The 17,168-nt window shown below is 39.3% G+C and overlaps 4 protein-coding genes across 8 annotated transcripts; 1 reads left to right on the top strand and 3 right to left on the bottom strand.

Moving 5' to 3' along the window:
• Window positions 1-1,207: 1,207 nt before the first annotated feature.
• lin37 (lin-37 DREAM MuvB core complex component) lies at window positions 1,208-7,305 on the bottom strand. Of its 3 annotated transcripts, none has more exons than XM_069143074.1 (10): window positions 7,262-7,305; window positions 6,184-6,307; window positions 5,976-6,051; window positions 5,844-5,894; window positions 5,667-5,696; window positions 5,368-5,453; window positions 5,095-5,255; window positions 4,197-4,328; window positions 4,012-4,082; window positions 1,208-1,628 (listed from the first exon to the last, which is right to left on the bottom strand). In XM_069143074.1, exons 2-10 carry the CDS (start codon window positions 6,272-6,274, stop codon window positions 1,541-1,543), a joined length of 786 nt encoding a protein of 261 aa, XP_068999175.1. In that variant the 5' UTR covers window positions 6,275-6,307; window positions 7,262-7,305; the 3' UTR covers window positions 1,208-1,540. The 3 variants fall into 3 exon arrangements, with proteins under 3 accessions (XP_068999175.1, XP_068999174.1, XP_068999176.1); XM_069143073.1 differs by lacking the exon at window positions 7,262-7,305 and adding an exon at window positions 6,484-6,622; XM_069143075.1 differs by lacking the exon at window positions 7,262-7,305 and adding an exon at window positions 6,484-6,622 and having other exon boundaries at window positions 6,241-6,307.
• On the top strand, window positions 6,791-11,899 carry proser3 (proline and serine rich 3). Its single transcript, XM_069143052.1, has 13 exons — window positions 6,791-7,184; window positions 7,257-7,365; window positions 7,456-7,730; window positions 7,857-8,008; window positions 8,103-8,206; window positions 8,824-8,909; window positions 8,989-9,122; window positions 9,245-9,480; window positions 9,581-10,104; window positions 10,208-10,352; window positions 11,122-11,293; window positions 11,527-11,608; window positions 11,745-11,899. The coding sequence occupies exons 1-13, from the start codon at window positions 7,174-7,176 to the stop codon at window positions 11,794-11,796; spliced, it is 2,082 nt and encodes a 693-aa protein (XP_068999153.1). The 5' UTR covers window positions 6,791-7,173; the 3' UTR covers window positions 11,797-11,899.
• hspb6 (heat shock protein, alpha-crystallin-related, b6) lies at window positions 11,847-13,377 on the bottom strand. 2 transcript variants are annotated; one of them, XM_069143086.1, is made up of 4 exons: window positions 13,244-13,377; window positions 13,004-13,195; window positions 12,493-12,615; window positions 11,847-12,397 (listed from the first exon to the last, which is right to left on the bottom strand). In XM_069143086.1, the coding sequence occupies exons 2-4, from the start codon at window positions 13,157-13,159 to the stop codon at window positions 12,239-12,241; spliced, it is 438 nt and encodes a 145-aa protein (XP_068999187.1). In that variant the 5' UTR covers window positions 13,160-13,195; window positions 13,244-13,377; the 3' UTR covers window positions 11,847-12,238. The 2 variants fall into 2 exon arrangements, with proteins under 2 accessions (XP_068999187.1, XP_068999186.1); XM_069143085.1 differs by having other exon boundaries at window positions 11,848-12,397; window positions 13,004-13,161.
• A 1,162-nt stretch (window positions 13,378-14,539) lies between these two features.
• Window positions 14,540-16,990, bottom strand: psenen (presenilin enhancer, gamma-secretase subunit). 2 transcript variants are annotated; one of them, XM_069143087.1, is made up of 4 exons: window positions 16,886-16,990; window positions 16,374-16,455; window positions 15,985-16,089; window positions 14,540-15,166 (listed from the first exon to the last, which is right to left on the bottom strand). In XM_069143087.1, exons 2-4 carry the CDS (start codon window positions 16,432-16,434, stop codon window positions 15,027-15,029), a joined length of 306 nt encoding a protein of 101 aa, XP_068999188.1. In that variant the 5' UTR covers window positions 16,435-16,455; window positions 16,886-16,990; the 3' UTR covers window positions 14,540-15,026. The 2 variants fall into 2 exon arrangements, with proteins under 2 accessions (XP_068999188.1, XP_068999189.1); XM_069143088.1 differs by having other exon boundaries at window positions 16,374-16,452; window positions 16,886-16,978.
• Between the last annotated feature and the right edge of the window lie 178 nt (window positions 16,991-17,168).

Here is a 17,168-nt window from a genome sequence, read left to right as displayed (position 1 = left end):
AGCCATGAATGTTGAACGATATATACAGATTTTGGAGCAGCATAAGCTGCCATCCAGACAATGTCTCTTTCAGGGAAAGCCTTACTTATTTCATCAAAACAATGCCAAACCATAATCTGCACATATTACAACAGCATGGCTCTCTAGCAAAAGAGTCTGGGTGTTTAACTGTTCTGCCTGCAGTCCAGATCTGTCTCCAATTTAAAAAAAAATATGGGGCATCATGAGGTGAAAAAATATGACAAAAGAGACCCTGAACTGTTAAGCAACTGAAATCGTATATAAGGCAAGAATTGGACACCAGTTCAAATTAAAAAAAACTCCAGAAACTGGTCTCGTTTCCAAAACGTTTACAGAGTGTTGTACAAAGAAAAAGTTATGCAAAACAGTGGTAAACATGCCCCTGTCCCAACTTTTTTGAGATGTGTTGCTGCCATCAAATTCAAAATGAGCATATTTTTTTTTTACATAAAACAAGACAATTTCTCCCGTTTCAACACTTGATATGTTGTCTTTGGTCTATTTGCAATTAAATATCGTTTATGTGATTTGCAAATCATTGCATTTTCTTTTTATTTATATTTTACACAGCGTCCTAACTTTTTCAGAAACGGGGTTATACATTGACTCTGAGGAACCAAACCAGCACTTCTACTTTAAAATGTTTAGGTGTAAGTGAGTATTTTTACATTACTATATTGCACTTTTACTCAAGTGAAGTAATTCAATACTTCTTCCACCACTGATTCCTTTAGTTGGTTGCTTCATATGCTCCCCTCAGTTTAGGACTTCTAGTAGCTCCAACATCACAAAAACACCAAATTTCCTGTTATGCATCCTAAACTAAAAATAACATGAATTCTAAGACAAACCAAGAAGAAATAAATTGAATCCCCTCTTTGCAACTGTCTTAGTTTCATCTTCCTAATATCATAATGATGGTAAACAACAATTGCCTTACACAGGGTCTCTATTCTGCAGTTAATAGAGCGCTTACTGAAATGTAGTTAGAAAGTATTAGGATAGTTAGCATGGGCTTAAGTACTGGGCTCCAGAGTTCAAATATGAAATGTAATCTGAGATATATTTGTATTGCTTGGGGTTTTACCTCTGAATAATACAGAACCAACAACCTACTAGTGTGCAGGTCAAATGACTGTCATGTTGAATATCAGGTTATTTATCGGAAGCAAACCTGAAAAGAGTGGAAGAGATTACAGTAGACTTTAATATTTTTTTTGTTAATTTTGAGGATGCTCAAATCACAGTGTTTCTGGGAAAATATTCCTGTTATATAAACTTATTCAGACATTTCCACTGAATTTTGAAGGATAAAAAGTCCGACATCACACTAGGACACTCACATACAATAAATTATTTAAAAAAAAAAAAAAAAACTATGTTCATAGTCTTTTAAGGCTCAAGGTTCTGTGAGTATTTTCCTATGAGTCTGATTGTGTGGAAGGCAGGTGTATCCAAACCGACGGCTCATCACCAACTGCATAGTCCATTCTGTACCGGAGAGCTACAGGGTAGACAGTTAGCGATCATAGAGCTCCTTCATTTCCTTGAGGATCTTGATACTCTCGCTGTATCTTAACTGGTTCTTGTTGGAGCACTCCTTCCATCTGGAAATAAAAAGATCAACATGGGTCAACTTGTCTCATTCAACATTTCTCATTTTATCAAGTGTTTTTTTCAAAACTCAAGGTTATAAACATAAACTGTACAAAATGACCAATCCTGTGTTGTAAATTATGATTAATTTCTTTAACAGAGACATGCAGGTTTTCAGTAATTTAGTGACCATGATACTCTTCATTTATTCTAATATCTCACACTGAAGCAGCTTTTCAGTTTGTAACTTTAAGACTGAACAGACTGTATACACAATCCACACTTGGATGTCAAGGCATCATATTTTAATGCAGCATGGAAAAATGTTTGGGGAATAACACATGGTGTTTTCTCAGAGGAGTTGTACCACTAGTTTGATTCCAATATCCTCACTTTGCCAAAAATGTCCCATGGGACTCTAAAACTGGTTACTGGTAGCCTCAAGAGTTTTGTAAGTGAGAGAGGATGTGACAAACCAAATAAATGTCGCAATTATTTCACAATTTTCTTCTGAAAAGTACTTTCGGTGGTTTCCGGTAGTTTTTTTTTCCTTCTTCACAGGTTTCCTAGGGTTTCTGGACGATTCTGTGGCAGTAGGTGGTTGATGCTGGGAAGTTATTTGACTAAAAACTATTTGTGGATGCAATGTCTGCCATGAAATAATCATCACCAAACATGAGAAAAAGAAGCTTCCAGTGAAGCTATGATGGTTTAGGTACTGTGGAAAAAAAAAAAACTGCTTGGGTACTGCAGCTACAGTGCATCCGGAAAGTATTCACAGCGCTTCACTTTTTCCACATTTTGTTATATTACAGCCTTATTCCAAAATGGATTAAATTATTTTTTTTCCCTCAAAATTCTACACACAATACCCCATGATGACAATGTGAAATAAAAAAAAATTTGAAATTTTTGCAAATCTATTAAAAATCAAAAATGTAAAAATCACATGTACATAAGTATTCACAGCCTTTGCCATTACACTCAAAATTGAGCTCAGGTGCATCCTGTTTCCACTGATCATCATGAGATGTTTCTACAGCTTGATTGGAGTCCACCTGTGGTAAATTCAGTGGATTGGACATGATTTGGAAAGACACACACCGTCTATATAAGGTCCCACAGTTGACAGTGCATGTCAGAGCACAAACCAAGCCATGAAGTCCAAAGAATTGTCTGTAGACCTCCGAGACAGGATTGTATCGAGGCACAGATCTGGGGAAGGGTACAGAAAAATGTTCTGCAGCATTGAAGGTCCCAATGAGCACAGTGGCCTCCATCATCCGTAAATGGAAGAAGTTTGGAACCACCAGGACTCTTCCTAGAGTCGGCCGCCCGGCCAAACTGAGCGATCGGGGGAGAAGGGCCTTCGTCAGGGAGGTGACCAAGAACCCGATGGTCACTGTGACAGAGCTCCAGTGTTGCTTTGTGAAGAGAGGAGAACCTTCCAGAAGGACAACCATCTCTGCAGCACTCCACCAAGCAGGCCTGTATGGTAGAGTGGCCAGCCGGAAGCCACTCCTCAGTAAAAGGCACACGACAGCCCACCTGGAGTTTACCAAAAGGCACCTGAAGGACTGTCAGACCATGAGAAACTAAATGCTCTGGTCTGATGAAACAAAGATTGAACTCTTTGGCCTGAATGCCAAGCGTCATGTTTGGAGGAAACCAAGCACCGCTCATCACCTGGCCAATACCATCTCTACGGTGAAGCATGGTGGTGGCAGCATCATGCTGTGGGGATGTTTTTCAGCAGCAGGAACTGGGAGACTAGTCAGGATGGAGGGAAAGATGAATGCAGCAATGTACAGAGACATCCTTGACGAAAACCAAAGGTGCCAAAGGTGCTTCAACAAAGTATTGAGCAAAGGCTGTGAATACTTATGTACGTGTTATATTTTCGTTCTTTATTTTTAATAGATTTGCAAAAAATTTTAAACAAACTATTTTCACTTTGTCATTATGGGACGTAGAATTTTGAGGAAAACAATGAATTTAATCCATTTTGGAATAAAGCTAAGTTAAACAGAAAGTGAGCTCGATGGAGGCTCTAAAGAATGACTACAATTAGATTATCCATGCGAGACAATTGAAACCGTGCATTCTTGTGTATATATTACACAACGTTTTCATTTAAGTTTCATATCCACAAGAAGGTTCAATTTGTCCTCCGACAAAGAGATTAAATACAGTAAACTGGCAGATTACTATAGATTTTTACAAACGTCCTGTATACATCATATATTGATGACTTGATACAGGTTAAGGTTAAACAACTTCTGACACAGAAGAACACCCAGACCAAGGAGAGCTGTGCACACTACACAGGTCAGTGAGAATTTGAATACATCTTTTCAACAAAAGAACAAAAACGGCTGTTAATGAAGAACATACTTTTGCCTAATCTTTTTCCAGCGCTCCATGTGGTCACATATGAGAGGTCCTGTTACAGCAACATCTGTCATCTGTGCAAAGAGAGTTATAATTCATTAGGTGATTTGGTGTCTTGATAGATCTGTGCAATTTAATTTCACAATGCCAGTAAAAAAATATCGGCCAACCACATATTAAACATGAACCTTGGTAGCAGTAGGTTTTTCAGTCTGTGGGATCCTGAGATTGATGGGTTCACCAGAGGCGCTGACTGGACAGGAAGTTGGAGGAGGAAGTCGGTGCACATTCTGACCTTTACCATTGATCATGTCTGTAACCTGGCAAAGAAAAAAAGAAGGTCATAAAGAAAGAGTGCAGGTAAACAGATACTTGTCTTTAGGGGAAAGTAATTAACTGTACTTTCCAGTTAATACAATAACAACACTTTGTAAAAACTTTCTTGAAAGTTAATTACAAAATTTCAAAGACAATTTCATGCAAAATGACTTGTCTTATTGATAAAAAGGTCTTAAAATGCAGCTTTAAAAACATTAAAGCTGTAAAGTCATTTCAACCAAATTACAAAATCAAAGCTCAAAAAACAATGTAATTTCCCACAATGATGTTTATTAATGCACATACTCAGTGTCATTATATCTGCAGGGATTCAGACACTGAGCCCAATCAAAACTAACTCAATTGTCAGTTATGCTACATTTGCAGCTTAAAGGACAAGAGTCAGTGAGAGAGTCTAGCACTCAATGAAATGGACTAAAAGCACAAAATAATGTGCCTGTTTATATTGAATCATAATGTTTATAACAAGAATAAATTCTGAATTTAAGCGTGACATTGAGAATGGGAATCAAATCAAACGTTGAGTTTGCAAAATATTGATGTCCCTAATCCCAACTCCACAAGCCAGCAACATTTCAAAGCCTCTTTTTTTTTTATCTACCATGGACGAGTGTTTCACACTTAAAAGACAAAAAATCAGTGAGGTGAAACTTTAGAGCTGTACATGATTACATTTTTTACTTACTGTTTACGTTTGTATATTTTGAATAAAATGAAAGTGATCTGACAGATCCGTTTATGCCTCACCTCTTCCTCTATCATGCTGTGCGGAGAGCTTGGGGAAGGAGCTGGCTCTCGAACAGAAGGATTGTTCCTCATCCAGGCACGGCAGATAGGATACAGTGGGGTGCTGGTGTTGAACTGAGCCAGATCCACACTGCGATCGAATAACTTGATGATGTAAGCATCTGGCAGGGTGAGAAAGACAAATAAAATGTAAGGAATTGTACAATGAAATAAAATGTAAAGTGGTCACACGGTAACTGAAGTCCAACAAGGAATTTCTTGCTGTATCATTACTTTGTTTATGCTGATTGCTCTCTGGTATGCCCTCCTCCATCTCTTTTCGTTTCTTCCTCCGGTGCTGTGGAAATCGAGCTGAAGGTCTGGAAAAACAAAATCAAATCAAGAATGGCAACTCAAAGCATCTACAGAAAGTTAATAAATGTCACCAATAAAAAAAAAAAATAAAAAAAAAAATAGCAATCGCTACGGCAGTAACAGTGAAATTATTTTTTTCAGCTGCACATATCAGATAAAAAAAAAAAAAAGTCAAAATATTTTTCAGCTACTGTCAGGTCAGGTCGAAATACACTTGCCTTTTTCCAGCAGATGATGGAGACAAATCCCTGGAGAGAGCAGAAGGAATATAATTACAGAAAAAAAACAATCTTGGTACTTTGTTTTATGTTGAGATATCGATGAATTAACAGCACCAAGTACAGTGTAATATATTATTGTACATAATGGAAGAAAAAAACAAAAACAATTCATACTTGTTTAAAGAGTCCGTTGATATTTTCCCAGGTTCGCCCTCATTTTGCTCCCTGTACAGTTCAGTTATATCAATTTAGACATTAGAAACTAATCAAAGTATTAACGAATAGATAAACAACACTTTGACCAACCTTTCATTTTCACTCTTCTCCACAAGTCTCTTTAAAACAGAGTCCAGTCGGCTTCGTGCACCAGTTCCCTCTAAATCTGCAGAAGTATTAATCAGTTAGAAAAGTATATATATATTAATATATATGAATTACACACACATTACGGAGTTTATACTGAATGTCGGTGATGTTTTCATACTCTGTGAATTAGTCTGGGAGACATTTGTACCGTCGAATATATTGTTGTGGGATGTTTCCGTGAACTTTTCGGAGGTGGTGTTATTACCTGGCCTCTCGATCTTGATCTTGACGTGATGCATTGTCTGCACTTTTCTGAATATCCGCTGCGGCAACTGAGGAGAAACACACTTTTAAAACCGCATGTCCACCGTGGTGTCCCGTGTTTCTGGGATGGTAAACGACTGTGTTGCTAACGACGTTAGCTGGCTAAGATGACCGTTTACTACCAGTTAGCCACCTTCTACGTGAGCTACGTAAACACTGACGAACGATCAATCCTACGTTTTACCTATTATAGCGATTAGCTGAGCACCAGTTACCCCCCCGAGCAATTTCCAAATATTCACTTGGAAAAAAAAAATATGCAAATTGTCCGCTTTATTATTGTTATTATGTGCTAGCCAAACTGCCGTTGCTAACTTAGCTTATATTTGACAAAGGCATAGCATTTGCAGACTTTCCTCTTCCGCGCGCTGCCTGTTTCCGATGAACTGATTGGTGCTTGTGCTAACAGACCCTGTTCTCTGATTGGACATATCTTCTGTCGATCACTTGTAACCTGGCTCCTATTGGCTCTTTGTCGTGAAGTAAATTGCGATCGGCACAAACAAGGACGCTCTCTTCTGGTTTCATCGACAATGCAAAGTAGTTCTGTAAATACTTTGCTATAAGGGAACAAGTCGAACTTATAGGATGAATAGATCTTCAAAACACCTGCAGTAGGACCGTATTTTTTTTTGTTTTGTTTTGTTTGACCGGCGTTTGATCCCAGGGTAACTCATTCTGTGGACATGCCAAGCAAACTCGGAAGCCCAATGGATAAAGTGGTCTTCGTCTTTTGTATGACCTAATAAGTAACTCAGACAGATGGACATGCCAGTCCTGCTAAATTTGGTGTCAAGAAGGTCTTACACAACCTCTAATCTGCGCCCTGTCCTGAGTGTATTTATGACCTCAGCTGTGACGTTCTAGAGCTGTTATGAAATCCAGGTAAGATCAAACACACATTTTTATGATACCCTAAATGATATTTATAGTTGGTCACGTGTGTTGTTTTTACAGCATACCTGTGTTCACAAGGCAGAGCCCCTTCCCCCCAGCATCCACAGTGAAGAAGGCACACTGCCACCCATCCCGCCACCTGTCCCTCTCGAAGAAAGAGAAAAAAACTGTAAAATCAACCTTGCATACACTGCAGCTGATTCTCATGTTGATGTTCAAGGTCATTACAACGTGTCTGACTTTTTTGTTCTTTTTGTAGACTCTGAGTCCTGTACGTTCAAAGCGGCGATCCAGTTCACAGTTACACACTCCGAACCCAGAGAGCCAACAGCTGGACAAGAAACATGACCTTAGTTTTTCTGCCATTGATGGACAACCTGTTTTTGCTGAGTCTTGGCCCTCCACTGAGTGTGGATTTTCTCCTGGCAGCAATACAGCCTCATCTGATGTTGAGGCACCCAAAGGGCCTGCGAGATCAGAGAGATCCACAGTTTCCTCAGCACGAGAAGTTCAGCAGGATTCAGTGCTGGCAAAGTATGTCTCATGTTCTATGTTGGCCTTTTAAATAGAGAACTATTTTTGTTTTGCAGCGGAAAGGGGAAAGGTTGCATGATGAATGTGAATACCTTCTTGTAACCTGCACTGGCTCTGCTTTTCCAGATATGTAGAACGTTTTCGCCACGGTCAGCCGCAGAGTCGAGAGGAGCGTCAGCAGATGGTTTCTGCCATCGGAGAGGAGCAGGTGCCTTTTTGGTGGATGTGTCACTCATCTTTACCCCTCAGTTCAACACCAATTAAAACAACAGACAAAGGTATTTATGTATTTTATTGTATGTTAACTGTTACCAGCTCCTGCATCCTTGTAAAATGTCTGTGAACGTCTCTGTCATCCCTTCTACTGAACAGACATTATCCTGCCTCTGAAAGATGACCATGATCCTGCTGTGTTCAGTTCAGCTGGACAGCGTCGACATGACAGATCTCCTTCTCCAAGCAGAGGATCCCTTAGTGTGAGTGGGTTTCTGATTTACTACAAATGAGCTACAATATAACCTGTTTTGTGTTGTGTTTACCTACTTACTGAACAGAAATAAGAATTGCATTGTTTCCAGGTTTATTTCTTGAAAAAGTAAAAAAATAAAAAAAAAAAAAAAAAACACGCTATCAATCCAACCTGCTTTTTACTGGTTGTGTATGCTGTAACAACATATTATTGGAGTTACACTATGTCCTGATTTATGCCAGGTTTGTCTTAATGCCTGGGAGCCGTACTGTTTGCGGGAGAAACACTTTATTCCAGCATTTCAATACCACACCACTCTGTTTGGAAACCTCTGTGTTTATTAAATGCCTGGGAGGCCACCGATTATGCAACCACATTTGATGCATAGTTCAGCCTGCTGATGCCAAATGTAACACCCTCACAAAGTTATTGAAGAAACCTTAGTATATTTGTGACCATTATAAGGCCGGATGTGGTAGATTTTTTTGTAATTCTAATAATGTAAATTTCATTTTCTAGTTTTATTCTTTCACACACAATTGTCAGTCTTCATTCTGTTAAAATTTCCATCACAAAATCATTTTTTTCTGTTTGTGGTCTGCCTGTTTTCTTTGTTTCTTTCAGATTTTGTCTGACACTACCCAGGGTGAATTTGATGAAGCAGAGATTATACACCTTCAAGAAAGGGCCAGCAGACTTCTTCTGAGAGGGTATGAAGATTAGCGAGTAATATTAATGATAAATGAACTAATTCCTTTGGTTGTAATTAACTTGCTGTCTGTCAAACAGTGAATGCAATGGGAGTGATGGATCTGTCCCCGTCAGCTCAGAGGGCCTGGGAGACTCAGATTTCTCCTCTCCCGTCAGTGTAGAAGAACTGGTGCAAAGACCTTTGTTCCCCAGTTTAATAAAAACTACTGCTGGTAAGACAAAGAGTGTGGACTAGAATACTATATTTTCTTTAATTTTTTTTATACACAATTACTATTTTGTTCATGCTGTGTGGCTTACTGTTGTGCTATAATGTGTTTATTACTACTTACAGCAAAGGCCTGCTCAGACTCTGTTCATGCTGCGTCCTCCCAAAAATCTGTCATCCCTTCTTCGGTGCCCCCCACACGTCCAGAAGAGGACATCTTGTTCCAGTGGCGTTTAAGGAGAAAGATGGAGCAAGCCAGGGAGTGGCCCCAGTCCCTCAAACCCTCCAGTCTTCATGGCTCCACATTTAGCTGGCAGGCCCCCAGTTTTAACCATCCTGTAGCCAGTGGACAAGCTTACAAGGTTGGAATCAAACTGTATGATGCATTATCCATATTTTGATTAATATGTGTAGCAGATTTATAGAATGATGTTAATTTCCTCTTTCTTGCATAATCTATAGCAACAGCAGGGTACTCAAGCTCTTCAGTTCTCACAAAGAGATGCTCATCAACACATCTCTGGTCCTCTGCCAGAAACCAAAGAGGCCCAGACACCATGTCCCCCAGCTCCAGGTCATCCTCCTTTCCCTGCCTTTGTTGTTACTGACTCTTCAGTCTTTCAGCCCCAGACTATAGCCCATGTTCCTGCCCACAGACATTTACTCTGTGATGTCTTGCCCTGTCCCATCCAGTCATCACATGATAGAGAACAACAAAACATTTCACGAAGGTCAGATGAGTCTCACACCAAAGTTGTCTATAAAAAGACCCAAATCCCTGAAAAGGCAATGAGCAACAACTTCAGAGATGTGCCTCTTGGTGAGCATGTGTCATCACTGTCACCTGCTTTGTCCAGAGTTAAAGAAAAGTGGCCTAGTCATCAAAAAAGATCTGAGAGGAGCAAGAAAAAGAAATCAGAGGCTAAAGAGTCAGAGAGGAGTGAGAAGATGATGATGTCTGTCACAGAGCAAAAGAAATCAGCAAGGTGATGTATTAACACAGACACTGTACAAAATTCAAGTCTGAATGCGTCAAATACTGTATACTGTTGATAGTGAACATCCTGTGGCGTGTCTCTGTACAAACAGGAGTTCTTCACATCAAAGACTTCCCAAAAAGGTCGCAGAATTGAAAAATCAGGTTCAACAGGAGGGAAGACAGGAGTTTCCAAGAAAAAGCTGCACTGATGATCATGAACCAACACCTTCTCCTATCCACAGTGCTTTAGGGCAGGTCAGTATGTGGGCAAGCTGCATTTTTTTTTCTAGCTTGTTTCTTGTTCTTTATGTAGTAGCTAATTTAAGCAGTGTACATACTTGTTCTTAATGTTTTTCCTGCTTTTCCAAATATTTTGTCAACCAATTAATTTAAGTGGGAGGGCTGAAATATTAGGAACACCTCTCAGTATAACCCATTGCAGTTCAACAGCACAGCAAACTACTTTCCAAAATGACCTTTAAAATGAAACAGACCCTCTCTCAATCAGATTAAACAACAGCTAAACATACTCCTGATAAAGGGAAGATCTGTTGCTTGGCTGTTGTATTATACTTTATGCTTCACCTGTCAATGGTCTTAATAGCTGAATGGTGTATGTGATTATCTGAAAGACATTAATGTAATGCTCCTCATGATACAGCGGTTTGTGAGGGTTTACAAATCGTAATATTCATTCTTGTTTTTTTGAGGTGATTATCCAATTCAAGAGACCCAGAACTTGTCTTCCGGAGATGGACTGCATGTGATATATTATCCTATGAAATCAGTTTAGTCTCACAGGTGTCCATTTCTATCCATGTTAGAGCAAAGTGAGGATACAAGTTGTATTTAAATATACTTCATTTGCCACACATCTAAAATAGTTCTGCCTTCATTCTGGACCCCCCTATACATTTGTTGGATGTCAAACATGATAATCTGATATTAAAGTACAGTGTCATTATGGTAATTGTTATTATAATCTGCATTAACCATTGGGGGTGTTCTCATGGGGCCTTGACAGGTCGTTTCAGAGGTATTATTCCCTTTGGTGGATTCACCTCCTGCACAAAGGATCCCTGTTTCATCCGTTTCTCCTCCTTGCACTATCTCTGCACCTCCACAAGCCCCAGTTAGTCCATGCAGTGCACAGGACTCCATGGAAGTCATTTCACAGCTGCTACAGGAGGCTGAAGGTGAGCTCATAGCAGCAAAGAGCACCAACCTTTGCCTGTAGTTAATTGTGGAGAATATATCATGACCTATGTAGCGATCCCATTCCCCACATTCTTAAATCTTTCAGGTCAAATCTCCCCTGAACGTTCTCTTCCGGGTGCTCTATTAAGAATATAACAGTAGTTTGCCGTCCTGGTATCTGCCCACTCTTTGTCTACTCATTTCCTCTTAAATTTTACTCTTTTCTTTTCAGATTCTGATGAAAAAGAATTTGAAGATGACCCTTTGTTACAAGTCCTTCGCAAACAGAGAAAATGGGTCAAGGAGCAGATCAGGTAAAACTGTAACCTATGAATAAAATGATCATCAAAGCATTTTGCTGTGCATTACCACGACACATGATTTTTTTTTGTAGAATTAGATCTCTAGAATGATCATAGTCTGAATAATCTACTGTGTTGTTCTTTTTAGTGAAGTGGACTCTGTGTTGAAGGAATTCCTTGAAGGGCAACAAGTTACTTGAGCCTTTGCAAGAAGCAATTGATGCATTTTCTATCATTTTGTAAAGAAATAGTTTATTTGTACTTTTTGAAGAAACATTTTCCACATTAAAGAGGTTGAAGATATGTCTGGGTGCATTATTAATCACAATCACAACACAGTGCATTTACAAAAGCAGCAGTCTGTAACGGGAACACTGAATATTTACAAAGAGTGGTCGCTTTGAACATTATGTGGGATGGATGAGTAATAGCAAAGCAGTATATACAAACCTCAGAGAGCAGAGAATATTAGAAGAGTATCAGGAAGAGAACAAAATGTGTGTTTTGGCACACGCTGAGTGTTGCTTTAAATGGAAGGGCCTAGATTTATTGCTGTGTTTGTGTGCTCATAACGGCTTCTGTTTCGTTTCATACCGTATATGGTGAAGATGGCAGAGATTTCAGTGTTTGGTATTAAAGCGATTAAGTCAGGGATCTGGAGTTCTCAGTTTGCAGCATAGGTGCAGATATGATAAGGATGCCATCTGGAGAGACGGCCGACTCCAAAGCCATGGTGTCCACTCCCTTTGGGATTCGGTAGCGCCGATTAAACTGCCGTGTTGTAAAGCCAGGGCCCCCCTTCTAACAGAACAGAGATGAAAGCGTGTTTAGAGGATAACACAAATCACAAAATCAACTGGAAAGAAATGCAGCAATGTTCCTCCCACCACACCAACCTTTTTCTCCTCATGCTTTCCTTGCACTTCTACAAAGTCTCCAATCACTTTGACCATTAAGTCCTCTGGGTTGAAATGCTTTACATCAACTTGAACTGTAAATCCACTGTCATCACAGTTCACCTATAAACATGAGTCAGAAATTACAATTGAGTATATAAAACAGAAATGCCTGTAGCACAGTGAATAGCCAAAAAACTGCCACCATGGACTAAATATTCTTTACTGTATTGGGGCATTAAGCAGGGGTCTGACTAAAAAAGTTATACAACTAGCTTTGGGGGGCAATTAATTGAATTTCAGGCTCCTCTTCTGCTGAAGACTGAATGGGTTTGAAAGCTCAGGAAAAACTCAAGTTAAATTTTATTTTTACAAAGATGAGCAGTCGATTGTCAGCCTACTAAACAAATTACCATTGTAAAATATGGTATTGTAATTTATGGTAAAAATTTTTTATTAGTTTTTAAGGAATTCTTATGAGCCTTAAAGCACTCAAATTATATTGACCTACCTCTGTGGAGCTGCCACTCTCACCCTCAGAAATTAGTAATGTTGGGGACCAATTATACTGTCCAGACATCCCGTTCAGCCGAGGAATAAGAGGTGGTAAAAACTTCTCCCATGGGATACCACCAACTGGCATAGTGGATGGCAGGATGAAGTCCATTTCTGATCAGTAGAGAATGAAAACCCAGGAGACTTACTGAAACAGCAGTTGAAGCAACAAGATATACAGCCCTGGTCAACTTACCTCTTCTTAAATTCTCTGACCAAATCAGTGCGCAAAAAGGGGGAAGGACAGCCCCTGTGCTCCCCACAGATCCTGATTGAGGCGATGATGCGTGTTCCTGCTCAGTGTGTGGTCTCACTCCTGGATCTTCTCCCTCTGAATGTGTCTGACTGTTATGGTGTGTGTGTTTTATACTGGAGTTGCATAATGAGTTGGGAATTCATACTGGGACACCTTGCTTCTGTTATGTTCTGGACAGTGTACCCTTGGGTGTTCAGGCATGGGCGTACAGGAGTGTGGGCCTATTGTTTTAAGAGTGACGCAGCTGTTGTGGGCTTATTGTCAATTAATGTGTTTATTAGCCATTATAACAGTGTTACAGCCTGCAGTTGTTGTTTTTTTTTAAATTGAATCAATGGCACCAATACAGATTATTCATGCGTAATTATCTGCGCTGTCACCAGCCGTATGCTGCCCAGTTGTCAAGGAAGGTCTGTCCAAAAATAAGTTCAAAAGACGATGGTGTTGACCCTCAGTGAGCTGATGCCAGACAGACAGTGACAGCAGGGACGTCCCAAACACATGCCAGAGCACGTGTGCTACCAATAAGCCACCGTCCTGCATAGTGGAGGAATATTCACATTATTTTCTTAAGTAAAAGTGGCAATATCTAAATGTAAAAATACTAAATTATAATTAAAATATTTGTAAAGTAACTGATGTCAAATAAATGTGGGCTAAAGTAAAACCAAAGCTACCACAAATGTCAGAAGATTTTACTGTATTTTCACTCAACTCTGAATACACAGGCATAAAATACATCAGTTATCAACAAAATACAGTGTCTGTAACAGGCTTTATTAATTCATTCCCCTTAAATCAGTTTTAGGTGACCTCCGGCTTCGTGAAGAGGACCCTACGTGCTGATACTCCTTGTTCTTGTCACACCCCAGTTAAGTCAGCAGTTATGTATGGCAGGCGCATGTTCTCCCTGTTAGCAATGCAGAACCTGTCACTTAAGCTTTGACTGTGACTAAAATTGGCACTGATTATGTTATGACTCATAAAGGGTGACAGGGAAGTGCGGGCATTTGGCGGGGATTAAAGTATTGGATTTCACAACAGGCGCCAGGGGTTGTCTGGACTTCATAGGCGACATATGTAACAATGAGTATGTAGAGAAAATGGCTCACTGATCTGTGTGTCCATACAGGTTCGTAGATCCAATTGAGGGATAATGATATTCCAGAGTCAGTTGGAAATTCTGACTCATCACTGCAAATACGGTACATGGATTCAAGACAGTGTAACTTGGAATTATTGTGGATATTTTTATTCGTCATTCATACACACACACACAAGTAAAAATGGTTTTGGGTGCTCAATCACACACAAACATGAACCTCCACAGTAAACACTTTTAAGTAATGGAAAAAACAGTTTGTTGAATCTATTGTTCAATGTCTTGAACAAGCCTGAAAGCACATCCAGCTTTATTGTTATACATCGTTTGTGATTATTAACATAGTCTCTAACACAAGATCAATTAGCCTACACTAATACCAAGGAACTTTCTTAAATATCTTGGCAAGCACTAAAAACCATGAATTTCTGAGTCCTACAGAATTTATCTTCTGAAGATTTAGGAGATTTACTCTGTTAACATGTTATTTAGCCACTGAATTTTGTTGCACAGACCACACAAACCACCAAAATCTTTCATTGGAGTTAAAGAAGGAAAATTCTTTATTCCTTTACAGTGGATCATTAATTATTTTTCAGAGACCTGTCATCAAAAAATTTCTCAAGGAATGCCCAGTGGAATTGTGAAGGAGAGGTAATCTCCCACCTCCCCCCACTCTGCTCTGAAGTGCTGGAAAATAGTGATCCATGTGGTGAGTACTGCTACCCATAACAGCAACCCCAGCGCTGACCGCTTCACATCTAGATGAAAAATACACAAGAGAATTAGTTGGCACTACACACTGCGGTCAAACACACATACATTAGGCTCTTAACCTAAAGCCCTCTTTAAAAAATACAGCTCATCACATTGCAAATACATTTTTGGGTGCTGCTTTACAAGTCATTATACATTGTATGTGTTCTGATTCAAGTATCAATGGTGACAAATTCATGTGGGAAAATATTTAGTTTTTTACACAGAGAATACTAACAAGTAAAATCATTGTTTTGATTTCTAATCTGCAAACAAAACTGAGGAATAAATATTTGTTAATGTCAGCCAGCCCAAAGTATCTGATACTAACGCTGTCATACTTATAAGCTTAGGAATCTGGAGGACAATATGGACCAAATTAATATCATGACAATTCTCTCAGAACTGTTTTCATATCAGTACAATACCTACCGGAGTATTTAAATCTAAATCATTGCCCAGCCCTCCTAAAACTTGATTTAATACACATTCTGTACCTCAAAAGCTAACCTGTCTTCTCCAGGATTTAGAAAAACTGCAAAGGTCTCCTAAATTATTAAAGCAAAATGCAGACTCCATTGTTAATGTCTGAGCATATTGAATGTATAGAATTTGACTTGAACTGACAACCTTCATTAAGGATATTTAAGTATCTTAAAAACTAAATGAGCGAATGAACGGAATCCTGCAACTATTAAATCCACAGCACAACGACAAGACGGAATATAAATGCACACTTTCTACATATTTGCTTTTATTTTAAATGATGCAGCAATATGGTCTGCAAATTCTCTGGTATTAGAGCAGCGTCTTTGACACTCACAAGTTTTTATCTGGAACTGTTCGGTGTAGGCTGGCTTTACAAAGGCTTCCCGAAAAAACCAAACAACATTGACTAGCCACAGGAATGGGAGAAATGCAAAGCCACCTGGAAAAAAAAAGAGAGGGACAACATGCTCAAAGTTAGAACCACTGAAATACTCTTAAGACTAAAGCTCATGCTTTACTTTACAAAAAGGCTGCCAGCCACTGTATCTATACTGGTAACCCATCCTCAATGTGACTACATCAGCTCATTTGCCATAATCATACAATTTATGGAGACCACAACTGTTATCACTTGCAAGTACCCAGAATTTACAAAACAAATGGTAAGCCTAAGTATAAAAATGCTTGTATGTGTAATGCCATGATGTCTTTAAATACTCTCACCTAAGTAATATTTTCTGCATAGGCTGAGTTTCTCCTCATTGGGCAGTCGTTCCAGGTTCATCGTGGATTTGTGTGGACCCTGCTGCAGAAACAAAAACAAGGTAACTTGGTGTAGAAGCAGCTCGAGAGAGAGAGAGAGAGAGAGAGAGAGAGAGAGAGAGAGCAACTCGCACATTAAACTTTTCTATCCAAGGTGATGCTGATTCAGGTCTACGTTTAAGACCTGATTCTCTGCTGTCTGCTTGGCCAATCACTTTGGCACAGTAATCTTATTAAATCTGCATCAGATAATTCAAGCAATAACGCAGCTTGGTCATGTTTACTGTCCTGGTTTAGTCAGATGACTCGAATTACACCCCTGGCTAACGTTAGCATTTCAGTAGCTTAGAAATATAACATAAAGCTGTTCCCGACTGCTACAAAAAGCCGTCGCAGTAATGTACACCGGTCTCTATATTCCAGGTTAATGTTTCCAATAAGCAAGAATACTGTACAGTAACGTGATCATTTACCTGATATATTTAAGGCCAGACAAGCGTCGTAGATTAACTAAATGGAAACAATCAAATAACACTTCCTCCTTCTTTTTCTACTCAATCGCAAAAACTCCTCCTTTTTCTTCTTCTGGTTTTTTTTTTTTTCTCATTTATACTGCACGTTGCCACCTAGTGTACTGGATGTGTACTGGATGCGCGTTACATGTGGACAAAGCTTTACTTGTTTTATAATAGGCGCTTTTAAAATTTTACAGATGGATATACATGTGTCCTTGAGATTAAGTACAGACGCCCCTTC

Source organism: Embiotoca jacksoni, unplaced genomic scaffold, assembly GCF_022577435.1.
Source record: "Embiotoca jacksoni isolate LCO1_2020_lvr unplaced genomic scaffold, fEmbJac1.0.p SCAF_11, whole genome shotgun sequence".
Taxonomy (NCBI): Eukaryota; Metazoa; Chordata; class Actinopteri; family Embiotocidae; genus Embiotoca; species Embiotoca jacksoni.
The sequence above is the reverse complement of the archived record's forward strand: the minus strand, read 5'-3'. Positions and strand labels throughout refer to the sequence as shown.

Excerpts from the sequence above, each read along its gene's own strand:
- hspb6 (XM_069143086.1), bottom strand. The coding sequence starts at position 13,159 with ATGGACTTCATCCTGCCATCCACTATGCCAGTTGGTGGTATCCCATGG. Across the intron at positions 12,616-13,003 it reads AGAGTGGCAGCTCCACAGAG|GTGAACTGTGATGACAGTGG; the intron begins GTAGGTCAATAT and ends TCATGTTTATAG. Across the intron at positions 12,398-12,492 it reads GAAAGCATGAGGAGAAAAAG|AAGGGGGGCCCTGGCTTTAC; the intron begins GTTGGTGTGGTG and ends CTGTTCTGTTAG.
- lin37 (XM_069143074.1), bottom strand. The coding sequence starts at position 6,274 with ATGCATCACGTCAAGATCAAGATCGAGAGGCCAGGTAATAACACCACC. Across the intron at positions 5,454-5,666 it reads CCATCATCTGCTGGAAAAAG|ACCTTCAGCTCGATTTCCAC; the intron begins GCAAGTGTATTT and ends TTGTTTTTCCAG. Across the intron at positions 4,329-5,094 it reads ACAGCATGATAGAGGAAGAG|GTTACAGACATGATCAATGG; the intron begins GTGAGGCATAAA and ends TTTCTTTGCCAG.
- proser3 (XM_069143052.1), top strand. Across the intron at positions 11,294-11,526 it reads GCTGCTACAGGAGGCTGAAG|ATTCTGATGAAAAAGAATTT; the intron begins GTGAGCTCATAG and ends TTTTCTTTTCAG. Across the intron at positions 11,609-11,744 it reads TGGGTCAAGGAGCAGATCAG|TGAAGTGGACTCTGTGTTGA; the intron begins GTAAAACTGTAA and ends TGTTCTTTTTAG.
- psenen (XM_069143087.1), bottom strand. The coding sequence starts at position 16,434 with ATGAACCTGGAACGACTGCCCAATGAGGAGAAACTCAGCCTATGCAGA. Across the intron at positions 16,090-16,373 it reads ATGCAGAAAATATTACTTAG|GTGGCTTTGCATTTCTCCCA; the intron begins GTGAGAGTATTT and ends TTTTTTTTCCAG. Across the intron at positions 15,167-15,984 it reads ACAGTTCCAGATAAAAACTT|ATGTGAAGCGGTCAGCGCTG; the intron begins GTGAGTGTCAAA and ends TTTTTCATCTAG.